The sequence below is a fragment of the Vombatus ursinus genome, unplaced genomic scaffold (genome assembly GCF_900497805.2).
Source record: "Vombatus ursinus unplaced genomic scaffold, bare-nosed wombat genome assembly UNPS02000577.1, whole genome shotgun sequence".
NCBI lineage: Eukaryota > Metazoa > Chordata > Mammalia > Diprotodontia > Vombatidae > Vombatus > Vombatus ursinus.
Genome location: NW_020940355.1, coordinates 22,320,672 through 22,347,059, shown reverse-complemented (window position 1 = coordinate 22,347,059; position 26,388 = coordinate 22,320,672). Strand labels below are relative to the sequence as shown.

Here is a 26,388-nt window from a genome sequence, read left to right as displayed (position 1 = left end):
TTAGTAATGGGATTTCTGGGTCAAAGAGTATAAATAATTCCCACTCTGTCTTTCATCCTATGGAGTATTATTGTTTCACTGTTTACTTCATCTTAGATACTTGTTAAGCATTTTTAAATAGTTTTCTGCCTTTCTAAAATTAAACTGCTAGGGTGATGAAATTATACTACATAATTAAATTATTTTGATTCATAACCTATGTTTGGTGATTTTAATGAATAGATCTGAGTTGCTTCCGTGCACTGGTTGCATATGCCACCTGCTGACCAAAATATAGAAATGTCAAATGAATATTAAAAATACATTATCTGCAAAGTGTCATCCTGAATAAGCCAGTGTCCAGTGATACTGCTGGGTGATTTTGAAGACATATATTTCTGACCTATATACCTTTTTGTGAATGTGATTTGACATTTCCCCTCACTGTTTGGAAAATGAGAAATTTACAAATGTTTGAAAACCCATTTTTAAAAATCTGCAGATATTATAAGAGCTTTTGTGGAAAATAAAGAAAGATCTTTACCTCTGAATTTTTAAAGCAGTTTAAAATATTTCTATAAGTTAAAAAATCAGCCTGACCAGTTTTAATGTTTGTTGACATTTACAATTAGCTTGTTCCATTCTATTTAAATTTTTGACAGCTTTTTTTGTTCCTATCCAGGAGACCTAGGGTTTAACTTTAACTTGATTCTCTTGAAAGGTAATGAAGGAGGTTCAGAGTGCTCTGAATACGGCCGCTGCTGACGACAGTAAACTTGTGCTACTCAGTGCAGTTGGGAGTGTCTTCTGCTGCGGTCTCGATTTTATTTATTTCATTCGGCGTTTAACAGATGATAGAAAAAGAGAAAGCACTAAGATGGCAGACGCTATCAGGTATGTGTAATAAGCTAGTTTTTCCTGTAATGTGTGTTTTTTTCCCTTATGTTTTAAAGTATAATTTCAGTATCAAACCTTGTAAATAAAATATAAGTATTGTTAGTAATTGTTACAGTTTGTTACTTATTCTTTACATTAAAACACACTGATAGTAAGAGTAATTAAATTGGTGGGCTTATTGACCACCCAACGTAGTTCTTTTTTAACTAGCCATGGATGGACAAATGGGAATCCCATTGACATATTTGTCCCTACAGATGATGTCAGAGTCTATGATTCTGACAGAGGATCTAACTTCAAGACTAGGCTATACCCAAGTAATGCCCCAAAGCTAAGTGGAACAAAACTCCTTTTGAAATCAGAGGACTCTGTGGGCTCCACTTGCAGCTTATTTACTATGTAACTTTAAGCAAGTCATTTAATCCTTAGACCTCAATTTCCTCATGTCAAATGAAGGATCCTCTAATCAAAGGTCCCTTCCATCTCTGAAAACTATGAGCTTGTGTGTAGCACACAGAGCATTGCTACCACAAAAAGGTATCTTTGCTGCAGTGATGATTTTTTTCTGTCTTCTACACATAAATGTAAAAAAAGTTGACGTTGGGCCCTGTAGAAGCATTTGTTTAACTCTGAGAGCAACCTCTTCCTATAATAAATTAAAAATTGGACAACTTTACTGTTACAATATAGACTTTTTTTTTAAAACCAGCTTAATCCCATAGATTGTGATAGACCACGAATACATAATCCTTAATGATTTTTTAAAAACAACCTCTTGTATGCTTTGTTTTTGTTTCTGTTATTTCTTTTTGCAAGTCATGTGTTATGATAAATTATTTGTAGAACAAATAGACCAACACGTTGGGATTTTTCCTAATTCTGGAGCTGCTATTTTGGATTTTATTTAATATCAATAAAAGATTCTGTAATTTAGCAAGATTTCAGTTAATTACCTAGAGTGTTCCTGTCATTTTAAGGAACTACTAATTAATTCCTGCTTTTATTGGTTTTCCTAGTACCATATAATAATAAACTTTTCCACAAACTATAGATTTTAAAAACTTAACTAAAAACATTTTCTGCATGTTATTTATATTGATCACATACACCCTAGAAAATATTCTTATTGAAAATAAGATATAGCTGAATTAATTTTAGTCATTATCCAGGAAGTTTCTTATTTTTCTACTAGAATTACATTCCAAGGACTTCTCTCTACTGATTTTTCTTTGTACTGCTAGCACATGGCCTTTAAAAATATTGATAATAATATTTTATTTTTTTCCTAGTTACATATAAAGACAATTTTTTTAACATTAATTTTTTCCCCAATTATGTGTTAAAACCGTTTTTAAGTTTTGAGTTCCATATTCTGTCCCTCCCTTATTTTCTTCCTCCCTGAGACAGCAAACAATTTAATATGGGCTATACGTGTTCAATCATGCAAAACATGTGACTGTATTAATCATGCTGTGAAGGAAGACATAGACCCAAAGTAGGGGGAAACAAGGGGTAAAAATACAGAAAGTGAAAAATATGCTTTAATCTGCATTCAGACTGCATCAGTTCTTTTGAAATAGATAGCATTTTTCATCATAAATCCTTTGGAGTTGTCTTGATCATTGTATTGCTGTTACTGTATACAATGTTCTTGGTTTTGTTCACTTCACTTTGTATCAGTTCGTATAAATCTTTTCAGATTTTTCTGAAATCTGCCTGCTCATCGTTTCTTCTAGTACAGTAATATTTCATTACAATCATATACCACGACTTGTTCAGCCATTCCCCAATTGATGGGCATCCCCTCAATTTCCAATTCTTTGCCATCACAAAAAAGCTACTATAAATATTTTTGTACAAATAGGTTCTTTTTCCACTTTTTGATCTTTTTGGGATGCAGACCTAGTCATGGTATTGCTGGATCGAAGGGTATGCACAATTTTATAGCAATTTGGGCATAATTCCAAATTGCTCTGTAGAATAGTTGGTTCAGCTTACAGCTCTAACAGTAGTGTATTACTATCTCAATTATCCCACATCTCCAACATTTATCATTTTCGTTTTCTGTCATATTAGCTAATCTGATATGTGTGAGGTGGTACCTCAAAGTTGTTTTAATTTGTATTTCTCTAAGTCATAGTGATTAAAAGCATTTTTTTTTTCACACGATGACCATAGATAGTTTTGATTTCTTCATCTGAAAACTTCCTGTTCATAAACTTGGATCATTTATCATTTGGAGAGTAACTTTTATTCTCAGAAGTTTGAAAGCATGTAGCATTTTACTTTACTTTAGACTTTACTTTACTTTAGACTGAAGCTAGATTTGAAGGAATTTAATCCAGTTTTTCTGGCTATAAGTCAACATTGGAATTTTTGTCAGCATTTTCAGCTGCTTTCCTCCCTGAAAAATTAAGGCTTATGATTCAGGGCTTCATATTCCTTTTCCCATAACAACATAAGTCATATATGAAACTGTGCCCTTTTCCCTTTTTTTTTTTTTTTTTTTAAAAAGCTTATTCATCTCAGTCCCCTCCTGTTGGCTTTACTGCCCTTAAACCATAGAAGCATCAGAACAGATCTATCTGTATATTTGTGTAAACTCATGTTTCTTTTTTTTTAATTATTTTTCCTTTTAAGCATTCACTTCCATAAGATTTTGAGTTTTATGCTTTCTCCCCCTCCGCCCCACCCAGGATGGCATGTAATCTGATATAGGGTATACTTACACATTAATGTTAAGCATATTTTCACATTAGTCATGATGAAAACAAGAATTAGAACTAATGGGAGGAACTGCTAGAAAGAAGAAGCAGAGCAAATAGTATGCTTTGATCAGCACTCAGACTCCATAGTTATTTCTCTGGATGTGGACAGCATTTTCCATTGTGCGTTTTTGGGGTTGTCTTAGATCCTTGCATTGCTGAGAGGAGCCAAGTCTATCTTCATTAGTCATGGCACAATGTGGCTGTTACTGTGTACAGTGTTTTCATTTCACTCAGCATCAGTTCATTTAAGTCTTTCCAGGTGTTGCTGAAGTCTGATATTCCATTCCATTCATACAAGCTGGGTCAAAGGGTATGCACAATTTTATAACCCTTTGGACATAGTTTCAAATTGCTCTCCAGAATTGTTGGATCAGTTCACAACTCCAGCAGCAATGCATTAGTGTTTCAATTTTCCCATGTCTTCTCCAACATTTATCAACTTGATAGGTTTGAATGTGGTACCTCAGGGTCGTTTCAATTTGCATTTCTCTAATGAGTAGTAATTTAGAACATTTTTTCATGACTGTAGATAGCTTTCATTTCTTCCTCAGAAAACTGCCTGTTCATATCCTTTGACCATTTATCAATTGGGGAATGACTTGTATTCTTATAAATTTGACTCAGTTCTCTATATATTTTAGAAATGAGGCCTTTATCAGAGACACTGGTTGTAAACATTCTTTCCCAGTTTTTGCATTGGCTTTGTTTGTGCAAAAACTTTTCAGGTTTATGTAATCAAAATTATCCATTTTGAATTTCGTAATGTTCTCCTTTGCAAAACTAGGCTGCCTATTTTAATGAATTTATTTTAATCAACTCAGTGTTTCTGTTTGGCCAGATAGAAGATTACTTTTTGTATGTCCGCTTTTGTTTAAGTCCTAGAAGTAGTCATCAGTTACACTAGACTTATTTGACCTTTCAGCTTGTTCATTTGCATTTAAATTAGTTTTATATGTGTAGTGTTGGATTATAAACACCTAAGGAAGTCTCTGCTATCCTGTGCTATTTTTAGTTTTGTCACTTTCGTACATATGAGTACAGATTTTTTCAAAAGTTAAAGCAGTGCTTTTTTAATCATTTTAAATTGTTTTGGAAAGGAAGCCCAGTTAATGAAATATTAAATCTAAAAATTATATGGTTAGGAGTTTTTAAAACTGAATGGCAATTTGAGCCCTGCTTTTATTTTTAAATCTCATGAGATATTAGACAAATCTTCATTAATTTGGAGTTTTGTGGTTTTTTTTTTTGTACAGTTGAAATCTATTAGGATTGGTAAACTGACATATATTTTTCAAGCTGCAGTGGCTTTTTAAAATTTCAGTTCTGCCTTCATTGTGGCCTGAAAAAGCATATGTTATGAGAATGAAAACAATTGTTTTGAACATATTCTAATTCATTTGAAGTCAGCCTCCCTCGCTTTTCAAGTAGAATATTAAAAAAACTCCTAATCCACCAGGTTCCCACTTCCCAAGTCTTCCTGACATCCAGCAGTTGCCTACTACTGCCAAATTCTTTTGACCTGATTGGTTTTTGCTTAACTAATTCGTGATTTCTTTGACTGCTATATTTATTGGTGTTATCTTATGACCACACATAGATGGGTAGGGCTTTCTGACCCTAAGAAGAAAACAGGTTTTCCTATCAGTGTCTTAAGTTATCTTTTCAGAAATAACCACCTGTTTGATATGAAGCTTTCTAAAATATTGGGAAAACAGAAGTTGACTCTGGCAAAAAAAAAAAAAAAAAATACAACTCATTTCCAAGAAATTCCTTCATCGTGCTAAAATTCAGGTTTTACATCTCACAAAAGCAAAATAGCAATCTTTTTGATCGTTTGCTTGTATGGGTAAAAGAAAAAGTCCTGTGCTTACAATTGTCTGAAGATTTCTCTGGTGCTTTTAAATTGCACTACTAATTCTGATAAGACTTTTCATCTTATGCCATCTACCATTTTGGCAGTTGCTGCCTCAAGAGTACTCGGTAATAGAGCATAGGGAATTTATTTCTCTATGTCATTGACCCATAATCTAAGAGGTTTCAGAATAGAAGCAGCTTAATGAAAGTTGCCTACACTTATCTCAAGAGCCTGTTTAAAGGGTTGTCTAACTCTGTATCATTAAAATCCAGTGTGATCTTTCAAACAATGCCTGAGGCCCTCTCATTTAGGAACTCTTATTGCAAACTTATTGCATTTAAGCTAGTTAAGTCTCATTGCATGAAAAGGTCCCAAATAACTGGGGTGGAAGTAAAACCTAAGGCTGCCTGAGGGGACTGTGCAGTGCCTTTGGAAAGAAGCAGCTGTAGCCAGGGAGACTTGTAAGATAACTAAATCCAGAAATGCCTCTCCTTCCCCCATTTCTTTTTTCCTCTTTCCCAAAAAATTTTAAAACAAATCCAAAAAAGATAACTCTAATTTAGAGATTTCATTGCCACCATTTTGATGAACAATCAGTATTTTTAGGTTATATGAAGTATCCAAACTTGTTTTTTCCTTATTGAAGATCCTTATGTAGTTTATTGAAATACTATTGTACAGAACAGCCCATGTATCTTAAGTTGAATGCTGTTGCCTAGTTTTACAAAACAATGTAAAAAAAAACAGTTTTAGCATTTAATGCAGAACCAAATTGGGCTGAAAAGGAATCTTCTGTACTTGAGATATTTGTAATTTTTTCCCTACCTTACTAGTAGGAAACAACTCCCTGGAAAAGTAGTAGAAAAACAACTCCCTAGATAAATACCATGCTCTTGTAATTTCTTATTACTACCATTCATCTGCATTATTATATAATCCCCAACAATAACTTGTTTGAAAATTGAGTTTATGTTGATGATTCCAGATAAAATTCTAAAAGTTTATGTTCAGATTAAAGAAATAAAGCCTCTTTATCTCCCCCGCCCCCCCCCAAAAAGTACCAGAAAATTTAGTTTATTTTTAGAGTGACAGTAATATTTGAGAATACCAAGTTCATAGATTCATTGTGTTGGGGCTAACATCAGTGTGAGCTGTGGGAAGATTGCATATCTTAAGTCCAGACTAACTATTACTATCCAGAGCTTTGATGGTTAGCATTACATTCCTTCTTGTTGAAGGATCAGACAAACGAAAAGGACTCTTTTGTATGCAAACCCACTAATAAGGTGGCATATCTTTATCTCCAAATTAGAAAAGGAGTGCTGCCGCATTGTTTCTCAATATCCAACCCAGAAAAAGAGACAGCATCAGTTGTTGGGATGGTTGAGAGGTAGCTAGTTGGCTCAGCGAATAGAGTGCTGGACCTGGCATCAGGAAGACCTGAGTTTATATTTGGCCTTAGACACTTACTAGCTGTGTGACCCTGGGCAGGTCACTTCCTTTCTCTGTTTGCCTCAGTCCACTGGAGAAGGCAGTCACAAACCACTCCAGGTTTACCCCATGGACATTATTGGCATGCTATGATCCAATGGGTCAAGAAGAGTGGGACAGAACTGAACAACAACCCTAATTTAGATCCTGGCTCTTCCGTGAAAGACTCCTTAAGTCTTCATAATCTGTATGTTCTACCATATCTAAAACTGTACTAAACACTCCGGCCCTCAGGAAACATTTTTTGTCTCATTTTTAAAGTCTAAACTAGTACTTCTAGTGCTTCTCAGTTTCATTCCCCCAATAGCATTGCCTTCAAAATTTCCAATGTAAAGTCTGTTATACTTGTTCTTAGACAGGGTTATGGGAATAGATGCCCAAACTCTTCCTTTGCCCAACGTCCCACAAATACCAGGACTGCCACTGATAGCACTCTTTGTTTTGTTGTCACAAGTTTTATATTGTACTTCAATTAACGTAAGCATCTTATTAAATAATTGTGTGTGTGTATTCAATAATTTCCATTAAACTGTTCATAAAATTAAAGTTAATTATCATTATGGTAGCTTTTTGTTTCTAAAAGACACAACACTGAGTAATATCCTTTTTCTCTTTTTTTCTATCTCCTTCCCACCCTCCATTCCCTTAAGAAACTTTGTAAATACCTTTATACAGTTTAAGAAGCCCATCATTGTAGCAGTAAATGGTCCTGCCATTGGACTTGGAGCATCCATATTGCCTCTTTGTGATGTAGTTTGGGCTAACGAAAAGGCTTGGTTTCAAACACCATATACTACATTTGGACAGAGTCCAGATGGATGTTCATCACTTATGTTCCCGAAGATAATGGGACTGGCATCTGTGAGTATCTTTATTTTATTATTATGCATTTGGAAATCATAAGAGAATGTTCAGCTTGGTTACCTAATTATAGTAAAAAGAGTGTCATGATCCTCAGTTGTTTCATTTAGTGGGCGTAGAAATCATTTTATGTTCACTTAGTTTTTTTTTTTTTCCCATAAATAATAGGAAGTATTTCAATTCATTGAGCATTTCTTATGATCCCTTAGAATTCTTGTCCTTGTCTTGATTTGGTGGTTAGATAACAACATCACTCTTAGAAGCATTTGGTTTTACCTAGGAAAGACTGGCATAACAGTATGGTTTGTGTTTTGTTTTTTGTTTTTTTAAGTTAAAGTCAAGATTATTTTGTAGTAAACATATATGCCCATTAATTGGTGCTATCTAGTTTTCTTAAATCTCAAACTTTCTTGGAGGAATTCAGCATTTAGCTAAATTATACTGGAAGAGAAAGGGAAAAGTACTCTTAATGATAAATAGTGGTGAGGCATTTTTAAACTTTACATCTTTACATATGAAGAAACTCAGAAGTTACATTACAGCCAGCCAGAAGGGTGGTGACAGATAGAAGGAAAAAACTAAAGGTCACTTTAGTGACCTAAGTCACTCTTTTCTTTCACTTCTTGAGTGGTAAAAGAAAATTTACCAGATAATGCTTATCTTGACCCAGTATTCTTGACTCAAGTGTTCTTTTCTAGTATTACCCGCCTGGGCTAGGACCAAGTTTCATCTAAGCTATAAACTACTGAAAAAGTATTAGTAGTTTGTTTTAAATTAGCTGAGATATTATTCTTTTAGAGATTTGTTCACTGGAGATAGAAAGGCTTACTCTGGAATATTTTTGAATAAAACACAATGAAGGCTCCTTTTATTTTTCCCAATTTATTTTGACATTTTTATTTAAAATTTTGAGTTCTGGATTCTCTCTCTCCCTCCCTCCCCTTCCCCGAGCTTCCCTGAGATTCATTTCTAAATAGACCATCTTTCTTAATTTACCTGCCTACATTTGCTCAAAATAAACATGTACACCAGAGATTTCCTTATAAACTTTCACAAATAACTTTCATAATACGTATTTATAGTTTTTTTAACACTAAAAACAATAATATCTTTACATTTGATTGATAAAAGCAAAGAGTATATTATCATACTTTTTTTATTATAAAATTTAGCTGAGTAAAACAGTCTTAAAAGACTCCATTGAATTAGTAACATTAAAATTATACCAGATTCAGTCAGTCAGACTACTAGCATGTACTGTGGGCAGCTAGGTGGCAAAGTGGATAGAATGCTGAGCCTAGAGTCAGGAACACTTATCTTCAGACACTTATTACTAGTTGGGTACCCCTGGGCCACTTAATTACATAATAGCATTTAAATAGCATTACCACTTAATGCTATTTGCCTCAGTTTCTTCATCTATAAAATAAGCTGGAGAAGTAAATGGCAAACCAATCCAGTATCTTTTCCAAGAAAACTCCAAATGTGCTGTAATACAATGAAAGCAAAATAGTACCTGCTGTCAAGTAACTCATAATCTTAAAGGGGGATGAGGGTAATCAAGATACATACAGGATAAATTGAGAGTAATCTCAGCAGGAAAGCATTAAATTAAGCACTGGGAAAGGCCACTTGCACAAGAGGAGACTTTAGCTGAGTCCTGAAGGAAGCCAAGTCATCAAATACAACCATTAGGAAAGAAAGCATTCCTGTGCATGGGGGCCAGCTAGTGCAAACACTCAGGGGCAGAAGGTAGAGATAGTATTGTGTACTAGGGACAGCAAGGAAGGCAGTGTGAACTGCATTCCTGAGTGCATGGTTGGCATGACTAGAAATATAGGAAAGGGACAGGTTATTTAGGGCAGCTGGATGGTGCAGTACCAGCCCTGGAGTCAGGAGGACTGTGAGTTCAAATGTAGCCAAATACACTTGCTGGTTGTGTAACAACCCAACACCCCCCACCCACCCACACACACACATGGTACACGCCCAGCCAGATTTTATAGAGTTTATTGAATAAGGTGGTGATATCAGATCTGTGTTTCAGTTGATCAGTTTGACAGCCAAATAGAGAAGATGAACTAGAGTGGAGAGAGATCAGAGAAGGCTGTTGGTGTGTAGTTTGTCTCTACGGTGATGAATGCCTACACTAGTGTAACAGCAGTGTCAGAGGGGAGGAGATATAAATGAGAAATGTTACAAAGGTGGAGAAGACAGGATTTGTCCACTGATTCGATATGGTGTGTGGAAGAGAATAAGGAGTCACAGATAACACCTAGGTTGCGAGCCCAGGCAACAGCAAGGATGTTGATACTCATGACCATAATAAGGAAATTAGAAATATAGGAGAGTTTGTGGGGAAAGGTAATGATTTCTGTTTTAAATTATATGAGTTTAAGTTGTATACGGGGCATCCAGTTTGATGTATCTAATAGGCAGTTTTAGATTTGAGATCGGAAGTTGGGGGGGAGGTTAGGGCTGGACAAGTAACTCTTAAGAGTCAACTACATAGAAACAAACTGTCCTACATGAGTATAATGAAATATTCCTGTGCTGGAAGAAATGATGTATATGACGTATACAGAGAAGCTTGGAAAGAGTTACATGGAGCATAAATGAAGTAAGCATAGAAAGTAATCCAAAAACCCAGTGAGTACAACGTAAATGGAAAGATCATGAAAGAATAGGAGGGAATGTTGCAAAATTATCAAGAAAAAGCATGGTTTCAAAGAAGAAATATGAAAAGATATCCCTTGCCGCCGCCCCCCCTTCCTTTGCATAGGTGAGAGAGCCACAGATATACACATTTTCAGACTTTTTCAAATTATTGATCAGTTTTGCTGATTTTTTTTTTCCCTTAGAAACTTTTTGTTGTAGTGGATGACTTTCTGGGAAGGGGAAAAAAACGGATATTAGAAGAAATTTTGGTAATATAAAAAAACAAAATATATCAGTAAAATTATCTTTAAAAAAGAAAAATGATCAACTTCAAAGCTATGGGAGCTGATGAAATCACCAAGTGGAACAGTATAAAGAGAGAAAAGAGGGCTTGGGAGAGAACCTTTGGCTGATACCCACAGTTTTCAGGTGTTATATAGATGAGGATCCATTAAAGGAGACAGCAGATATCTGACATTTCAGAATCCCTGAAAAAAAGTCTCCACAAAGGCAACTCTCAAAGAACCCATAAAGCTAGGTGTATGTTCACAAGTATTCATCACTCTTAGGCAGGGTGTCTTACATTAGGTCCAAATTGAAGAATTTCTTAGAGATGTTTAAACGTCCCCCCTGACTTCCCACTGGACCCCCCATTCTCCTAGTTGCAGATGACATGATTCTGATTACCTTGATTGAGTTACAGAACATTGTAAGGCTGTCTCGATGAGATCCATGGTGCCTCAGAAGAGACTGGCTTGATAGTACATAGAGTCAAAACAAAGGAGATAGAAATATCGTTACAATCAGTCAATCCATTTGTTGGATTCGTCTCTTTGTATATTAGGCATTTCAGATGAACAGTAAGAAGAGAATGGGATGGATTGCGTTTGGAATATTCCATGGTGTTTTCAATAATCTCAGTTTTATCCCTGGGACAAAACCCAAAGGTTTTTGTTTTAGATTTGTTTGATTTTTTAAAAACAGAATAATACATGGTTGAAAGTCTTAGAATACTAATGTATCAAAGAAATCAAGAATCTTTGATGACCTTTAGGGCAATCGAGATGCACATAGCAAGAAGCAAGTTGGTTACAGCATATTTTCAGTGATGGTCTACAGGTAAAAGGTGTTATAATGGATAAGAAATTATATTCCATAAGGGAGGTAGGCTACTCATGTAGGGAAAAGAAGGCTGTAAACAAATGGACAGGCCAAATGCAACTGGTATTCACATAAAGTAAAAAAAAAATCTAGATGAAGGTGTCCAGCACATTGGCTAGATTGTCTTCAAGAGATTATGGGAGAGCATGGACAAAATCTCACATGAACAACGGCTAAATTGAAATCTCTGTTCTTGGAAAGGAATACTCTCACCAAAAAGTTCATACATCCATTGATATATTCAGATTTGTATCCACCATTACTGTCAGTCAGGTTAGGCACCTATTGTGTGCCAGGCACACAGGTAGTGTACTTGTCACTGAACAAACAGTAGAAGAAATAGCCCCTTTCCACCAGGAACATGTGCTGTAAAGGAGGAGGTAATATCTACTAAGTGATGGAGACACACAGCAGTAGCAACTTGGGGAATCAGGAAAAGCTTGTAGAAGGTAGTCCTTAAGCTGAGCCTTGAAGGAAACTTGAGTTTCTCAGAAGTGGAAATGAAGAGTTCAAGCTGATGAATGGGAGTTGTGTTTGAGGCATGGCAAGAAAGGCCAGTCTGCTTAGATCATAGAGTAGATGGAGGGGAATAACATACAATAATAGCCAGGTTAGGAATAACATTAAATGTCTTACTGAGGAGTATATGTTTATTCCTAAATGTGAGAGTGAACCATTGGGGTCTATCAGATAGGAGAGTTATTAGCATGGTCCATTTAGGAAAATAACTAGCAGTTGGGCAGAGAACACAGTTATCCCTTCTACATTACAGGGGTTGGGGTGCAGCACCCACATCATCTGGAAAATCCATGTAAAGTTTTTTGCACACACTTACCACCACCACCCATACCAGAGAAGAATTCTATATTATAGTATTAAAAGAAAATGTTGATATTATACAACACTATACATATATTGTATGCATTTCTGAGTTTCTAAACTTTTTCTGTGTTATCTGCTGGCCTTCTCGTGTTGTCTGTGACTTCTGCAAAACTCCCAAAAATTCCCATTTAATTATTTTGACCCGTGATGTATCAGAGCCATGATAGGCAAAGTCTCAATGTGGAAAGGATAACTAGAGTAAAAAATGGAAAAGATTTGAAGCAGAGAGATCATTTTAAGAGGCTTTTACAATAGTCCAAGCAAAACGTGTTTAGAACCTAAATGGGCTGGTGCTGTGTAAATCGAGTTAAGGAATAGAATTCTAAGTTTATTTTATATTATCTAGCCCTCCCAACTTTACATCGTGTGTGTGTGTGTGTGTGTGTGTGTGTGTGTGTGTGTGTGTGTGTGTGTGTGTAAAAACATTAAGAAAATCTTTTTCAAATGTCACGGATTATTACAATTACTAAATGTGTTAACTGACATAGTATAAATGTGCCAAAAATATAACATGGACATAGCAAGTACAGACCAAATCACATAATATGACACACCAACACTTTAATGATAGTGTTGCCATTTGGGATAAAACTTAAAAATTGCCATGATGGTGTTTTCATTATCTCCTTCCAAGTATCCGTGCATGAGCCCATCATTTCAACTGTTCAAAAGCTTTATGGGAAATTGGGATTATTACATTTTAATCAGTTCAAGTTTAAGAAAATACTTCCCTTGTAGGTAAAAAATATTTTCTAACTCTTAATACATCATATTGACCAACCATAGGAATAACTGATTAAGGAGAATACTTGGCTCTTATCCTTTCATAAAAGCAGAGAATCGTTTGTGAGGAGTCTGCACATTTAAGGCCTTGATATCCTGTGTCTTGTAAAATTTCAGCTGCTGATTCTTTATTGGTTTTTGGCATGGATTCCTTTTGCCCTGTGGTAGTCTGTGGATAATCCCTTGTTAGTATAATGTTTTTCAGAGTATAAGATATCTAAGATTTCAAAGGAAGCCAATTATATTGAGGTCATGTTATTTAAAAAAAGTTTTTTTGTTTAGTTCACAGACCTCAGGTTAAGAAACTCAGCGTTAGATGTTACCCATAGAGCAAAAACCTATTGTCTATAAAATAAATCCTCTTTGGTTTCTGTTAAGTAGTCTTTTGTTTTTATGTTGGGTTAAATGGTTTATTATTCCTTTATATCAACCATGATGAGAAATTAGTTCAAAAGGGACCTGATTTTATGAAGGCAGGTAATTAAATTGATGCTTTGTACTTTATTTAAATGCCTCAAAAAAAATGTTGTACTCAAGAGTGTGGTATTTTGCTTTTACATTACTAGATTTTAGAGATTATGGATTAGTTCATTGAGGAGAACACCATCACCACCATGTACTTTACAGGCCTTTCATCAAAGGAGGAGACCCTCTGAGCTGTGTACTTAGAAGAAATAGTAGCAGCTTCTTTTAGTTAAGAAAATATAGTCAGACTTTTCATTAAATATGTAATCTTAACAAAATGTGCCAAGTTTTCAAATATATAGCAAATCAACTTTTGAAACATTGCCTAGTTAGAAGTGTTCTGTCCAATCAGAAGGAACTTTTTATATCCTGTAACTGCTTATTCATTATTATCTTAGAAATGCTTTGGTTTTGTATTTGGTAAAGTAAGACTGGTAGTGGCTGTTTGGATCAGATGCTAAAAAATGTCACCCCAAGGATCTACATGAAAGGCAGGCATTTTTAAAAATTCATCTTTGGTTTTAATTTTCTGATGTGTATATTTCTTAGTTTGAATCACTCCCACCCAATCCTCCATTTCATTTCATATCAGAAATAACTTTTCTTTCCCTTAGGCAAATGAAATGTTATTCAGTGGAAGGAAGTTGACTGCGCAGGAGGCTTGTGCCAAGGGACTGGTCTCCCAAGTGTTTTGGCCGGGGACATTCACACAGGAAGTAATGGTTCGAATTAAGGAACTTGTCACATGTAATTCAGTTGTAAGTTTGTTTTCTTACATATAATATTTTAATCTTAGGACTTATGGCACTTGTCCTTAAAAGATCTCAAAACCCTATTTCAAAAACTTGAAAACAATACTTCCTAAACACTTTAGCTTTTCTGAAGGGGAAAAAAATGCTTTCGATTAAGTACACCATTATTCTTTACTGCTTGATGTGCAGCCCTTTTCCACTGGAGTCTCACCCTGATTTTGAGGCCTTACAACTCTGGTTGTCAGAGGTGCTGAAAGAAAGCAGGGCCTTTGACTGCTTGTCTGTTATCAAAGCCCTAGCCTGGCAAAGTTCAGAGAAGCTTGTGGCTAGGTTGGCTGTAGGATAACCCAAGACCATCTGCTAATTCTTAAAAGGGTTGTAATCTGTGTCCATGGAAGTAATACTCGTATTGAAGTGCCTTGAAAAACAAAACAACAACCACATTCAACATTTAAAACTAGAATAGAAGCCATAACCAGGAACTGACACATTCTAGTATTTTTTTCTAATCAGTATTTCTGTCCCTAGTTTAGTATATTTTTAAATTTTCCTTCATCATTTGAGAAGGAAACAGGAACCTTAGAATTTGACATGAAAATGGAACCTAGCAGAGGAGCAATAACAATGTTTTCTCATGAATTCCCACAGACGTATTTCTGGTTGCAGGATAAAAAACAATTGGTTCATTTTCTAGATGAAAAAAAGGAAGATATAAAGTGAATAAGCAATAGAGCCTATAGTAATATCTGATCTTCCTTGTTAGCAATGCATTATTTGGCTCAACCTCTGAAGTGTTACAGAATGACACTTTTGTATAAATTATTGTCACATCTATTACTTTTTTTTTCCTTTTTTTTTCTTTTTTGTAAAGCAGTTGTGGTTAAGTGACTTGCCCAGGGTCACACAGCTAGTAAGTATTATGTGTCAGAAGCCGGATTTGAACTCAAGTCCTACTGAATCCAGGGCCAGTGCTTTATCCACTGTGCCACCTAACTGCCCCCCCACATCTATTACTTTAAAATCATTTTACCAAATAAGACTTTCCTAAATCATCTTCAAGCATAAGAATGTTGCACAAACATCCATATTTTAATACTTCCTGTTTCTTGGGGCAGCTAGGTGGCACAGTGGATAGAGCATTGGCCCTGAAGTCAGGCTGAGTTCAAATCCAGCCTCAGACCAAACACTTGACTCTTAGTAACTGTGTGACCCTGGACAAGTCACTTAACCCCAATTGCCTAAAAATAAAAAAAAAAATACTTCCTGTTTCTCACAGTTGGCCTCCTTATAAATTTTAAAATTATGCTAAATAACACATTCATTCTTTTAACAGTAAAATGAGTTTCCAATCAAAGAACAATATAAAATTATTTTTTCCCTAAATCTCAAGACATTTTTATCACATAAAAAACAAGCCTTCCTAAGACACATGAGAATCCATCCTATTTCTAAAGATCATGGAAGAGACACTTTCAGTCAACAGACAAGTACTTGGACTTTTCATCACTTGGATTGTTTAGTAGAAAATATCCAAAGATAACAGGACCTTAATTTTCACACACATTTATTTATTTATTGAGCAGTATGCAAGTTACACTATTCAGAATTCAGAAGGTTTCGTTTCAGTCCAGAACAACCATAGCATTATACTTGAGATTTGTATTCATTTTCTGTCATGATAGAGTTGTAATGTAGACAGAACCGTACTGGGAACCTAAAACTAGTTTTTGATAGTCATCTTTAACTGTTATTTCCCATGTTTATAATATAAAAATATGAAATGTCTGTTGTTTTGCCTTTTGTCTGCATGCATTATGAAGAATTTTCCTAGGTACTTTTCTGAACTGATGATCCTTCTTCTTTATGTCACTTACTTTGTCCATGTCAGTTCAGGGAATTGAGCAGTAATACACTTGTTGTTGCCCAGTACTAATAGACTGTTGTTCTTTGACCTAGGTACTTGAAGAATCCAAAGCTTTAGTGCGCAGTATCATGAAGGTGGATTTAGAACAAGCAAATGAAAAGGAATGTGATGTTTTGAAGAAAATCTGGGGCTCTGCCCAAGGAATGGACTCCATGTTGAAATACTTGCAGAGAAAAATTGATGAATTTTGATTGGCAAAAATGACACTGGAATTGTGTTTAGTGGGACATCAGTGGCTCAGCAATGCCATAATTCATTTAAAATCCAGAAACAAGTTTACTCATAACTTAAAAAGCTTGGAAATAAGACTGGAAAAGTTCAAGCTTTTACCGTCAAGGAGTATTTTAAAGTACTGTATCCTTTAAAAGAAAAAAGGCAACAAAGCGCCTTTATCCCAATATAATTATTTTATACAAAATAAATGTATACACACAAACTGAAAAGTTATAATGTTGAGCACCAGACAGTTCTTTGAATCTCTAATTTTTGTTATCTTTGGCTAGTACTGTATAAAGAAGAAAAGGATTGAATGGTGTTTGTTGTTTTCTGGGTGACAGGAAAGTCTAGAATAATGTTTGTTTTCCCCTTTTTTTTCTCCTAGAATACAGAGTCAAAACGGGTATGAGCCAGCCCCCTTCTCCTCACTTGCCCACTCACTAAGTCAGTAAGATCAGAGATTTTGACTGAGTTTGTTTCCAAGAAGGTACAAATACCTCAGAGGGTGGAATTTGTATATCAAAATAAGTCTTAGGCTTTAGTTTATACCCCTCTAATGAGAAGTCAAGTGATGAACATATCTCCAAAATTGAATGTGTGCTCAGGATTTATACTTAGTAAGCCCTTTTTTTTTGAAGACATGTCCAATTCTTACCCAGTTAGCATGAAGAAACCACTGTGTCTAGAAGAAAGCTTGTTTTGCAGTATTAGTGAATCACTGAATATCTTCTGTATGAATATCTAAGTTATAAGTTAGTCTTAGTGGGTTTAAAAGTAATTAGTTTTTCCTGACTTTTGAAGAATAACTACATAAGTGCTTCTTGTTGCTGGGTGAGAATACTACTTTATATACAGTTTTGTTTTTCTATTTGCAGTTTTAATTGATGTATTACACCAAAAAGAAAACATTTTATGTTCATAAAGTGTAATTTTTAGGTTCACTTAGAATATATTTTATTTAATAAGTTAAAATTCTTTTGGCACACTATTAAATACAGAAACTCCTTTCAAAAAACTACCTTATATTAGACATGTAATGCTTTTTATGTATACACTATATACTGTATACAGTATGGTGTACAAGAGTGCCCTGTGTAAATAGACATATTTGCATTCCTTTCAGGAGTGGTTACTGATTCCTGACTACAGATGCCTATTATTAGTTGGGCACCTGTGCTTGCAACGTATTGAATGTATGAAGAATGAAATAAAATCAAACCTTATTTTTGTACAGTTTTGAAGTTTGTACTTGGAACTGACCACCTCCCCTTCTTCGTGGAGAGCTGTACAGTGTGTAAATCTGCCTTTACCTTGGATTGGTACAGTATTTTTGCATCTGTGGGACCTACTTTTTTTGTTCAGTAGTTGAACTATATATAAACTGTACAATCTGTAAAGTTTTTATAGAATAAATATTCAGCTGTGAAAACTGGTTAAAATAAAACTAATATTTCTTAACACATTCTAAATTTCTCTGCTACAGTCCAGTTTTTGAGTTTTTTGTATTTTTTTCAAGAGTTCTCATCAGTTTAATCCTTTCAGAAGGAGCAAGAGCATCTTTGGGTTTGTTAAGTATAGCTTCTGTGTGTTATCTTAAGAAATCGAAGAAGCTAGTGAAAGAACTTCTATAATCTATTAAGATTTTCCTTGAAACCTGGTTTTAGAAAAGAAAATGGTCCTTCTCTTCTGATGTCAAGTAGAATGCCTTTGAGTTAATTTTGAGTATTAAGATTTTCTTAAATTGCAGTAATGGTCTCTAAATTATGGTCCAGCAAACATTTCTGGCAGACTTCACTATAATGTCTCTCCCTGCCATCTAGTTCTGTCTGTTATTTGACTGACATTTTAAACATAGGAGGATAGGAGACTCTTGGTCAAAAAAGATACAAAGAAAAGGCTAGAAATAATTTGTTAAAGGAGAGCAACAATGAAATGTTAACTTTAGAATACTAAAGGAATAGACAGTTTCTATAACCAAGCACAAATCATATGCAGATATACCATTACCTTTCTAAGCCTCTTAGTTAGAAGCCAAAAGGAAAACATCGTTTGATAACCCAAAAATATGGGCTGTTTCCTACTAGAACCATCAAATATGAACTCATTTGTTAGATACACAAATTTGTTAATATCAGCACTGGGTCTACCAGGTCATTTGGCTGCCCCTTCTATCTCCTAAGGACTTCCTGTCTTCTTCTTCATCAATTGTTCTTTATGTTAACCCTCCTCAATCCATCACACCCAAAGGTGCTCATCCACCTTTGGTGTCCACTTTTCACTTGTGGCTTCAAGCAGCTGTAGCATGTGTAGCAACCATACCCCGGTAAGACTGTCTTGGCAAACAGGCTAAACCAAGATTAGGGTAACGAACAGGCCTCAGACCTGCAGGTGAGTTAAGGGGATGTCTACCCCAAGCACGGGAAGACGTTCCTTGTCAGAATGAGCAGATGACAACAGTTCCAACAGCCACGAAGGCAACTGAAGCAGGTACTATGGAGTGTTCAGAGAGTGTCAGACGTGGAAGATGCCAAGGTCATCCCAGGCCCATCGCCAGCCACCTTGACGTTTGTGCTGCACAGGACTTCAGTAACTGGAAGAGAGTGAGGCCGATGGCTATGCAGCTCAGCCTCCCATCCAGTTCAACCTGCAAGTCAAGACATCACCCCGTGATGTCATTGGTCGTCTTCATAACAATGAACAGCACCTCTATCCGTCCCAGGAACCACTGAGATGGGCAGATTCTTCCAGTTACTGTCCCTGTAAGCTCTTTTATCTCAGAGTTCAAATTTCCTCGGCACCTTTAGAAGCAATCTTTTATATAGGAGAGGTAGCATGATGTATGGCTGAAAGAAAGAATCCTAAGTCTGCTGCTATGTGATCTTGAGAAAGAAACTTCCACAATCTTCAGTTCTGATTCTTCCTTTGTAAAATGAAAGAAAGGGTTGAACTTAAAGATCTGTAAGGCTCTTCAAGGTTAAAAACAAAAAACTGACACTATTGTACTGGGTGTTTTGTTTGCTTTCTAGTATTCCTAGGCATGGAAAGAAGGGAAGGAAATGGGATAGATGTCTTTTTAAAGAGTGATTACAAGTAATAGTTATGTAAATTAGGGAGGTGTAAAATTAGGGAGGTGTTTGGAAAGCAATACAAACCTCAAAGCTGCAGTTGCCTGTCTTTCCCCTTGTTCTTTCTAAAACAAACTAAATGGCAAGAGTAGAAAGGGAAGAAAACTGAAACCCCACCTAGGTAGCAGAGTCTTACTTGAAATAAAAACTTATCTTGCCTAGTTGTTAATGTTTGCTTCAGCGTAAAACCTTTAATTCTTCATTGGTGCTACTATGAAAAGACCCAAATCCTGCTCATGATCTTTACTGAATTTTTTTTCCTTCCTTCTGACTACTAGTATTAATAGATGTCACAATTGCATTCCTTTAGAGGAAGAAAGCTTGGCTTAGCACTCAGAGGAAATGTCACCTGCCTATCAATTTTACTAAACAAAGCTAGGGCCATTGATAGTAATAGAAATTGACAAGAGTTCATACTGTTAAGTCATAGGGTAAACATATTTTTTTAAAATACTCTTAAGCAGCTTTTAAAAGAATATACTCTATATCAAGATGTACTAAGATTGCCTATTAAGTATTAATTCAACTGTTAGCCTACTTAATGTGCTAACAATCAATGCCACTGTCAGAACTTAACCATGTCTGTATTGATAATCTTCCTAGAAATGAAACCATGGGATAAGGTTGCAGGCAAGTGAATGAATGACTCAAGTCCCTGGAGAGATAAATAAGTGCATCCACATTATTTTATGCTGCTTGTCTCACCTAGATGTGCTGTAGATGAAGATAAGCAGATAACCATCACAAAAGATCATAGAACCACACAGCCTTAGAACTAGAAAATACATTAGGATTCATTGAGTCCATTGCCCTCATTTTGTACATGAGAAAACAGGCCCAACTAGGTTTAATAATTTACACATTGTCATAAAATTGGAAAGTAAAACTGGAGTTCAACCCCATATTCTCATAATTCCAACATTCTCTCCTCTGCACCACCTAGTTGTAACTTAGGCAATACGAAGGTGAGGTTGAAATAGTGGAAGTAATAGGTGTGCATATATACAATACAAAGTAGGGCAATGTCTCTCTTAGGAGGAAAACAGTAGGTGCAGAAAGCAAGAAAGGCCTCCTGAAGAAGGTCACATGAAGTGGATCTTTAAGGAAACCAGGGTTTCCCAGAAGCAAAGGAATTGAGGGAGGGAATTCCAAGTATGAGGACAGCCAGTACGAAAGCAAACCATTAAAAAGACAACAGGAGAAAGTACTGTCACAATAAACTAGAAAGGAGAAAATATCTAAAAGAAGTGATCAACTTTGTCAAAGGCCACAAAGTGGTCAAGAAAGATAGGGGTTGAGAAAAGGACATTAGGCTTGGCAGTTAAAAGATCATTAGTGATTTAGGATAGAACAGTTTCAGTTGAATGATGAGATTAGAAGCCGGGTTGCAAAGTTTGAAGTTTGCTCAGGCTGTATAGATAGCCAGAATGGCAAGTATCAGCAGGAGTAATAGCTTTCTGGGGCCCATAACCCTGTAAAACCAATGCTGCAAAGCTCTGAACTGCCAGTGTGAGCTGGACAATACTATAGCATACAGGAGGCTGAGATTTTGAGACCCAACCGCCCAGGAAACCAGCACCAGGTTGGAGGAGTCAGAAAGTGAATAGGGGAAAATCAGGAGGGGGAAACAATAACTGAAATTATCAATAATCTCAGGAAAAAGAAAACTCAAAAACCTTGAACATGAGCAAGTAAATTAACAGGGAAAACATTAACAATCAAAGAAAATATGGCATCTAGACCCAGTAAACAAATTCAGGCATCTATGAGTAAATACTTCCAAATGAAGAAAAATGATCTGAACACTTGATGGGACACAGAACTTTGTGGAATGGAGAACATGGAACCACAATACACTCTTCCTGAGAGGTTCAAAAGAGAAAAACAATTTATGGCCTACACAGCAAAAATACTGGGCAGAATATAAAAACTGGAATCTGCAATAGCAAACAAAAGAAACAAAAAGAGAACAATTGATTGGGAAGGTGAAAGATAATCTAGAAGAAAAACAAAAGAAAAAACCCCAATAACTTTAAATTAAAAGATGCTCACTACGCAAGCAAAACATAACTGATCTCAAAGACAGGATGTGTAGAGACAACCTAAGGATCAAAGGTCTTTCAGAAGAATACGTTAGGACAAAAAACCTTAACACCATAATGCAGGAAATAATAGAAGAGAACTTCCCAGAACTCCTAAATAGAGAAAATGAGATTCCAATTGAAAGAATTCACTGATCAGCTCCAGAAAAAAATCTAAGGCTGTAAAACATGAAATTTCAAGATGCGTAGTGGTTAAATTTAATAATTCAATTCAGAAACAAGTTCTGCAAGTGATGAGAAAGACCTTCAAATACAAAGGAGAGGAGATTCCAATAATAGAAAAAACTTATGCACCCACCAGAAAATGTAGGAAGAAATGGAATAATGTGTTTCAAGTAGCAGTCAAGCTTAGTATGCAGTCCGGGATGACATACCCTGGAAAATCTGATTTCAACTGTATGTGAAAGGACATGGACATTCCATAATAAAGAGGCATCTGAAACAATTTTACAGAACTAAAGAGACTGCTTATCAAACACCCAAATAGCAGAAATGCAGAGGGAGTGAATAACAGCATTGTCCAATAACAAACACCTTTCTAAATGTATAAAAGGAAACGGGTAAAGGCAGAAGTTCTGTGAAGGGAACAATAAAGGAAGCATGCCTGGGGCATCATGGACAGAACTCTTGCAGGCAAGGTGATCCCTTGCCTACAAGTGAATCGGTGGGTTTTGTTTCTTTTGGTTTTTTGTTTTTGTTTTTGTTTTTGGTGGAACTGTATTAACACATGGGAAGATACATGATGCAGGAGGTGGGGAGGAGATAGGCAGAAGTGAGGAATATGTGATGTGCCAGGGTCAAGTCTAGGGCTAGGAACAAGGGAAAGATCACACACCCCTGTGATTTTTTGAAAGAAGAACTTACAGGGGAATGGATGAAAAAGAGGGGAAAGGTAAGGAAAGGAGTGAGCCTTTGCTATGACAGTGGGAGGAAATTCCCTTGATGAATCTTCCTGTGGGTAAAGAGAGATGGTCTGTGAAGGGAGATTGGAGACCTTGCACTGGGTGTGGCCTGAGATATTTGGTGCTTGAAAAGTCTCCTTGTCTTACCTCAGGAATGGGGCTTGGAATTCCAGGAGGCAACTAGCACTTGGAGTGAGGGAGCATGGACCCAAAGAGGAGATTTTAAAGCAAAATTTCAGGGGGAGGAGGGGGAAGATAAGCAAGAATGGTTATAGATCAGTGGTGGTTTAGATAATGAGAGATGTGGTGGAGAAGGTGCCCTAGTGAGTCACAGCTAAAAAGGGGGATTCCTGAGACCAGCTCTACAAGGCTGTGGGAAGACTAGAATAATTTAGAAGTTTTGATTACATAAAGAAAACTGAAAATTTTGAGAGACCAAATGATTATAGGAGTCATGAATCAGAGAATGGTGGTCTAGACTAGACGGAGAGAATGGATAATGAAAAGAGTGAGAGTAATCCTTGGAAAAGGATGCAAAAAATGAAATTGTAAGAAGCAATGAATGGGAGAAGTTGAAGGAGAGAAGAGGGAGGAGTAAGCTACCTAACTACCTGAGAGGGTAACCCCCCCCCCCAAAGGGCAATGAACAAGAAGGGATGAGGGGTGTGTGGAAAGAGCCAGTGGGAATCTTTAAAAAAAGAATAACTAAACATAATACTTTGCTCACAGCGGTTGAGGGGAAAATAGTAACATTGGAAAAAAATGTTATAGACAAATGGAGGAAAATATAAAACCAACTCTAATAACTTTAGATGGACATGGATTAAACAATCTAATAAAATGAAAAGAGTGACAGAACCTATAATCTGTTACCAAAAAAAATTTTTTTAAAGAAAAAAAATGTTTAAAAACAAAAACATGCAAAAAAAAATTGAGGGGATAAAAAAAAATTTACTATGCATCAAATGACTCCAGAAAAGCAGGAGTTGCCATCATGCTATTAGAAAACACAAAAACTTTCAAAAAATAAAGAGATAAACCAGAAAACCATATTATGCTGAAAGGAGCCATAAACATCAAAATAATATCAATAATTAAGTTATGTGCTAAATGCCTTAGCATCAAAGTTCATAAAGGAAACATCTGAGCTACAAGAATATAAAGAACGTAACACAATAGTGACAGGAGACTTCAATATTCCTCCATCACTTTTGCACAAGTCTAACAGAAAGATAAACAAAAGGGAATATATGGAACTCAAATTCCTGGAGAAACTAAAGTTAAAATACTAATGGCATCTTCTAAATGGAAAAGCAAAAGAATATACATATTTCTCAGCACCATATGGAACTTTTACAAAAATTAAACGTACTAAGGCACAGATAGATTGCACAAAAAAATGTAAAAAGGCAAAAGTAGTTAATACATCCTTTATAAATCACAATGCAATAAATAGAAATAGAAATAAATAGAAAGGACTACAAACAAAAAATACAGGCCCAAAAGAAGATTTAACAATGAAATGCTGAATAATGAGTGAGTCAAAGAACAAATCATAGAAACAATAACTGTAAAATAAAACGATAGTGATGAAACAACACCAAAATATCTGGATTGCAGTTAAAGTAGTCCTCAGGAGAAAATTGTATCCTTACAAATATACATTAATAAAACAAAAAAAAGGAACATTCATTAATTGAGTATGCATTCTTAAAATTTATAAATTCAATATGTCCAAAATAAACACAGAGTAGATATTAAAATTTTGAGGGGAAATAGATAAATTGGAAACACAAAAACATACAAATGATAACTAAAACTAAAATTAGCAAACTCTTGGCTAATCTGATTACAAAGAAGAGAACAGAAAATAAAATCAAGACTTCCTGGGGGGGTGGGGGGGAGAGTGGAGGGATGTGCGGCTCCCCCCTCACCTCCACATCTGCTGGAGCGAGAGCAGCTGGATCCCGGAGCTGAGTGGAGCGGGCCAGGGGCGGGATGCGGGCCAGGGGCGGGATCCGGGCCAGGCCGGGCATGGAGCGCGGGGCCGGGGTCGCGGCGGCGGCGGCGGCCTTCCCTAGCCGGAGCTTGGAGGAGAACGGCCAGGGCGCCCCTTATAGCTGTGCTCGGACCACAATGATTTCCTGTGCTTTGTACAGGGTGGAGGCACAGCACAGTCTTTCCCACTTGTGTTTTGGAAAACTAAAAATGAGCAAATTCTTTTTTGAAGACATTGTAACCCCAGAGCTTTGGGCACCGCAGCCTTGGATCTGGGGTCCTCCCTCACATAAGCGTGACTCTTTGCCATGAACATCTTTGCCTATCCATCAGCGAACTCTGCTGCCCACCCTGTCCTGGCCGAGCCGCAGCCAAATTGGCCTTCCTGCTTCCAGAGTCGCGTTACTCCCTTGTGGCCGAGCCTGAGCCGGGTTCCAGTGGAGGGAGCTCCACCCTGGGGCGGGGTTCTGGGGGACGGGGTGCTGCGCCTAACAGACAACCGACTTCCAGCACACACAACGTGATCTAGACGTGACTGAGGTCTTCTTTACCAAAAACAGTCGGGGGAACCACATTTCCTGTATGTATGTCCGCTGTGTGCCAGGCGTCAGGTTCACAGTTCTAGTCTCCCATGGCAATGCAGTGGACCTCGGCCAGATGAGCAGCTTCTGCATCGGCCTGGTCACCCGCACCAATTGCAACCTCTCTTATGACTACTCAGGCTACGGGGTGGGCTCCGAAAACCCTCCGAGAAGAATTTCTATGCCGACATCGACGCTGCTTGGCGTCCCTTCGGACCAGGTAGGGCATCAGCCCTGAGCACATCATCTTGTATGGATAGAGTGTCGGAACGCCGGCCACCGCGGACCTGGCCTCGCGCCACCTGTGTGCTGTTGTGGTGCTGCATTCCCTCCTCACTTCAGGCATGAGGGTTGCCTTCCTTTAACCAAGAAGACCTATCGCTTTGTCGCCTTTCCCAACATTGAGAAGGTCTCCAAGATCATATCTTCTGTGCTGATAATTCATGGCACTGAGGACGAGGTGATTAACTTCTCACCTGAACTAGCCCTGTATGAGCGCTGCCCCGAAAGCTGTGGAGCCACTTCTGGTGGAAGGTTGCTGGGTGCAAGAACGTCGAGCTCTATAGCCAATACTTGGAGAGTCTTTGGGAGTTCGTCTCACGGGAGCTGACAAACCAGCGTAACTGAGGCCCCCAGTGAGCCCCTCGGGGCAAGATGGGCATCAACAGGCAGACAGGCCCGGGGAACCCACTGGGAGCTCTGAACCATTGCTGAGGAGTGAGAACTCAACAGGGCCAGCCTGCTGGAGGGTTGGGAAGTGGGAGGGACTCCCCTCCCCCGGGCTTGCCTCTCCTGATCTAGTGCCCGTGGCCTCTTCTGACATCCACTCCCCTTCCAGGAGAGGGGAGGGACAGAATACCCCCATCGTTCTCCCCACAAAGTCCGCAGTGATGACCCCAAACTACTGCTAACACTGGGGCTGCCCCCACCACCTGGGAGGGGCTGGGCAATCCAAACGCCCTCCTCTCCTCTTCCCTTCTCTCTACCA

The 26,388-nt window shown here is 37.1% G+C and overlaps 1 protein-coding gene and 1 pseudogene across 1 annotated transcript in view; both read left to right on the top strand.

Moving 5' to 3' along the window:
• The window catches only part of CDYL (chromodomain Y like), a 157,136-nt gene extending 138,982 nt beyond the window's left edge, over window positions 1-18,154 (top strand). Inside the window, exons 4-7 of the mRNA XM_027839026.1 lie at window positions 701-873; window positions 7,641-7,851; window positions 14,415-14,558; window positions 16,509-18,154. Coding sequence (XP_027694827.1) covers window positions 701-873; window positions 7,641-7,851; window positions 14,415-14,558; window positions 16,509-16,667 — 687 coding nt within the window. The 3' untranslated portion in view covers window positions 16,668-18,154. The remainder of the gene's footprint in view (window positions 1-700; window positions 874-7,640; window positions 7,852-14,414; window positions 14,559-16,508) is intronic.
• A 6,701-nt stretch (window positions 18,155-24,855) lies between these two features.
• On the top strand, window positions 24,856-26,027 carry LOC114047551 (annotated as a pseudogene).
• Window positions 26,028-26,388: the final 361 nt, after the last annotated feature.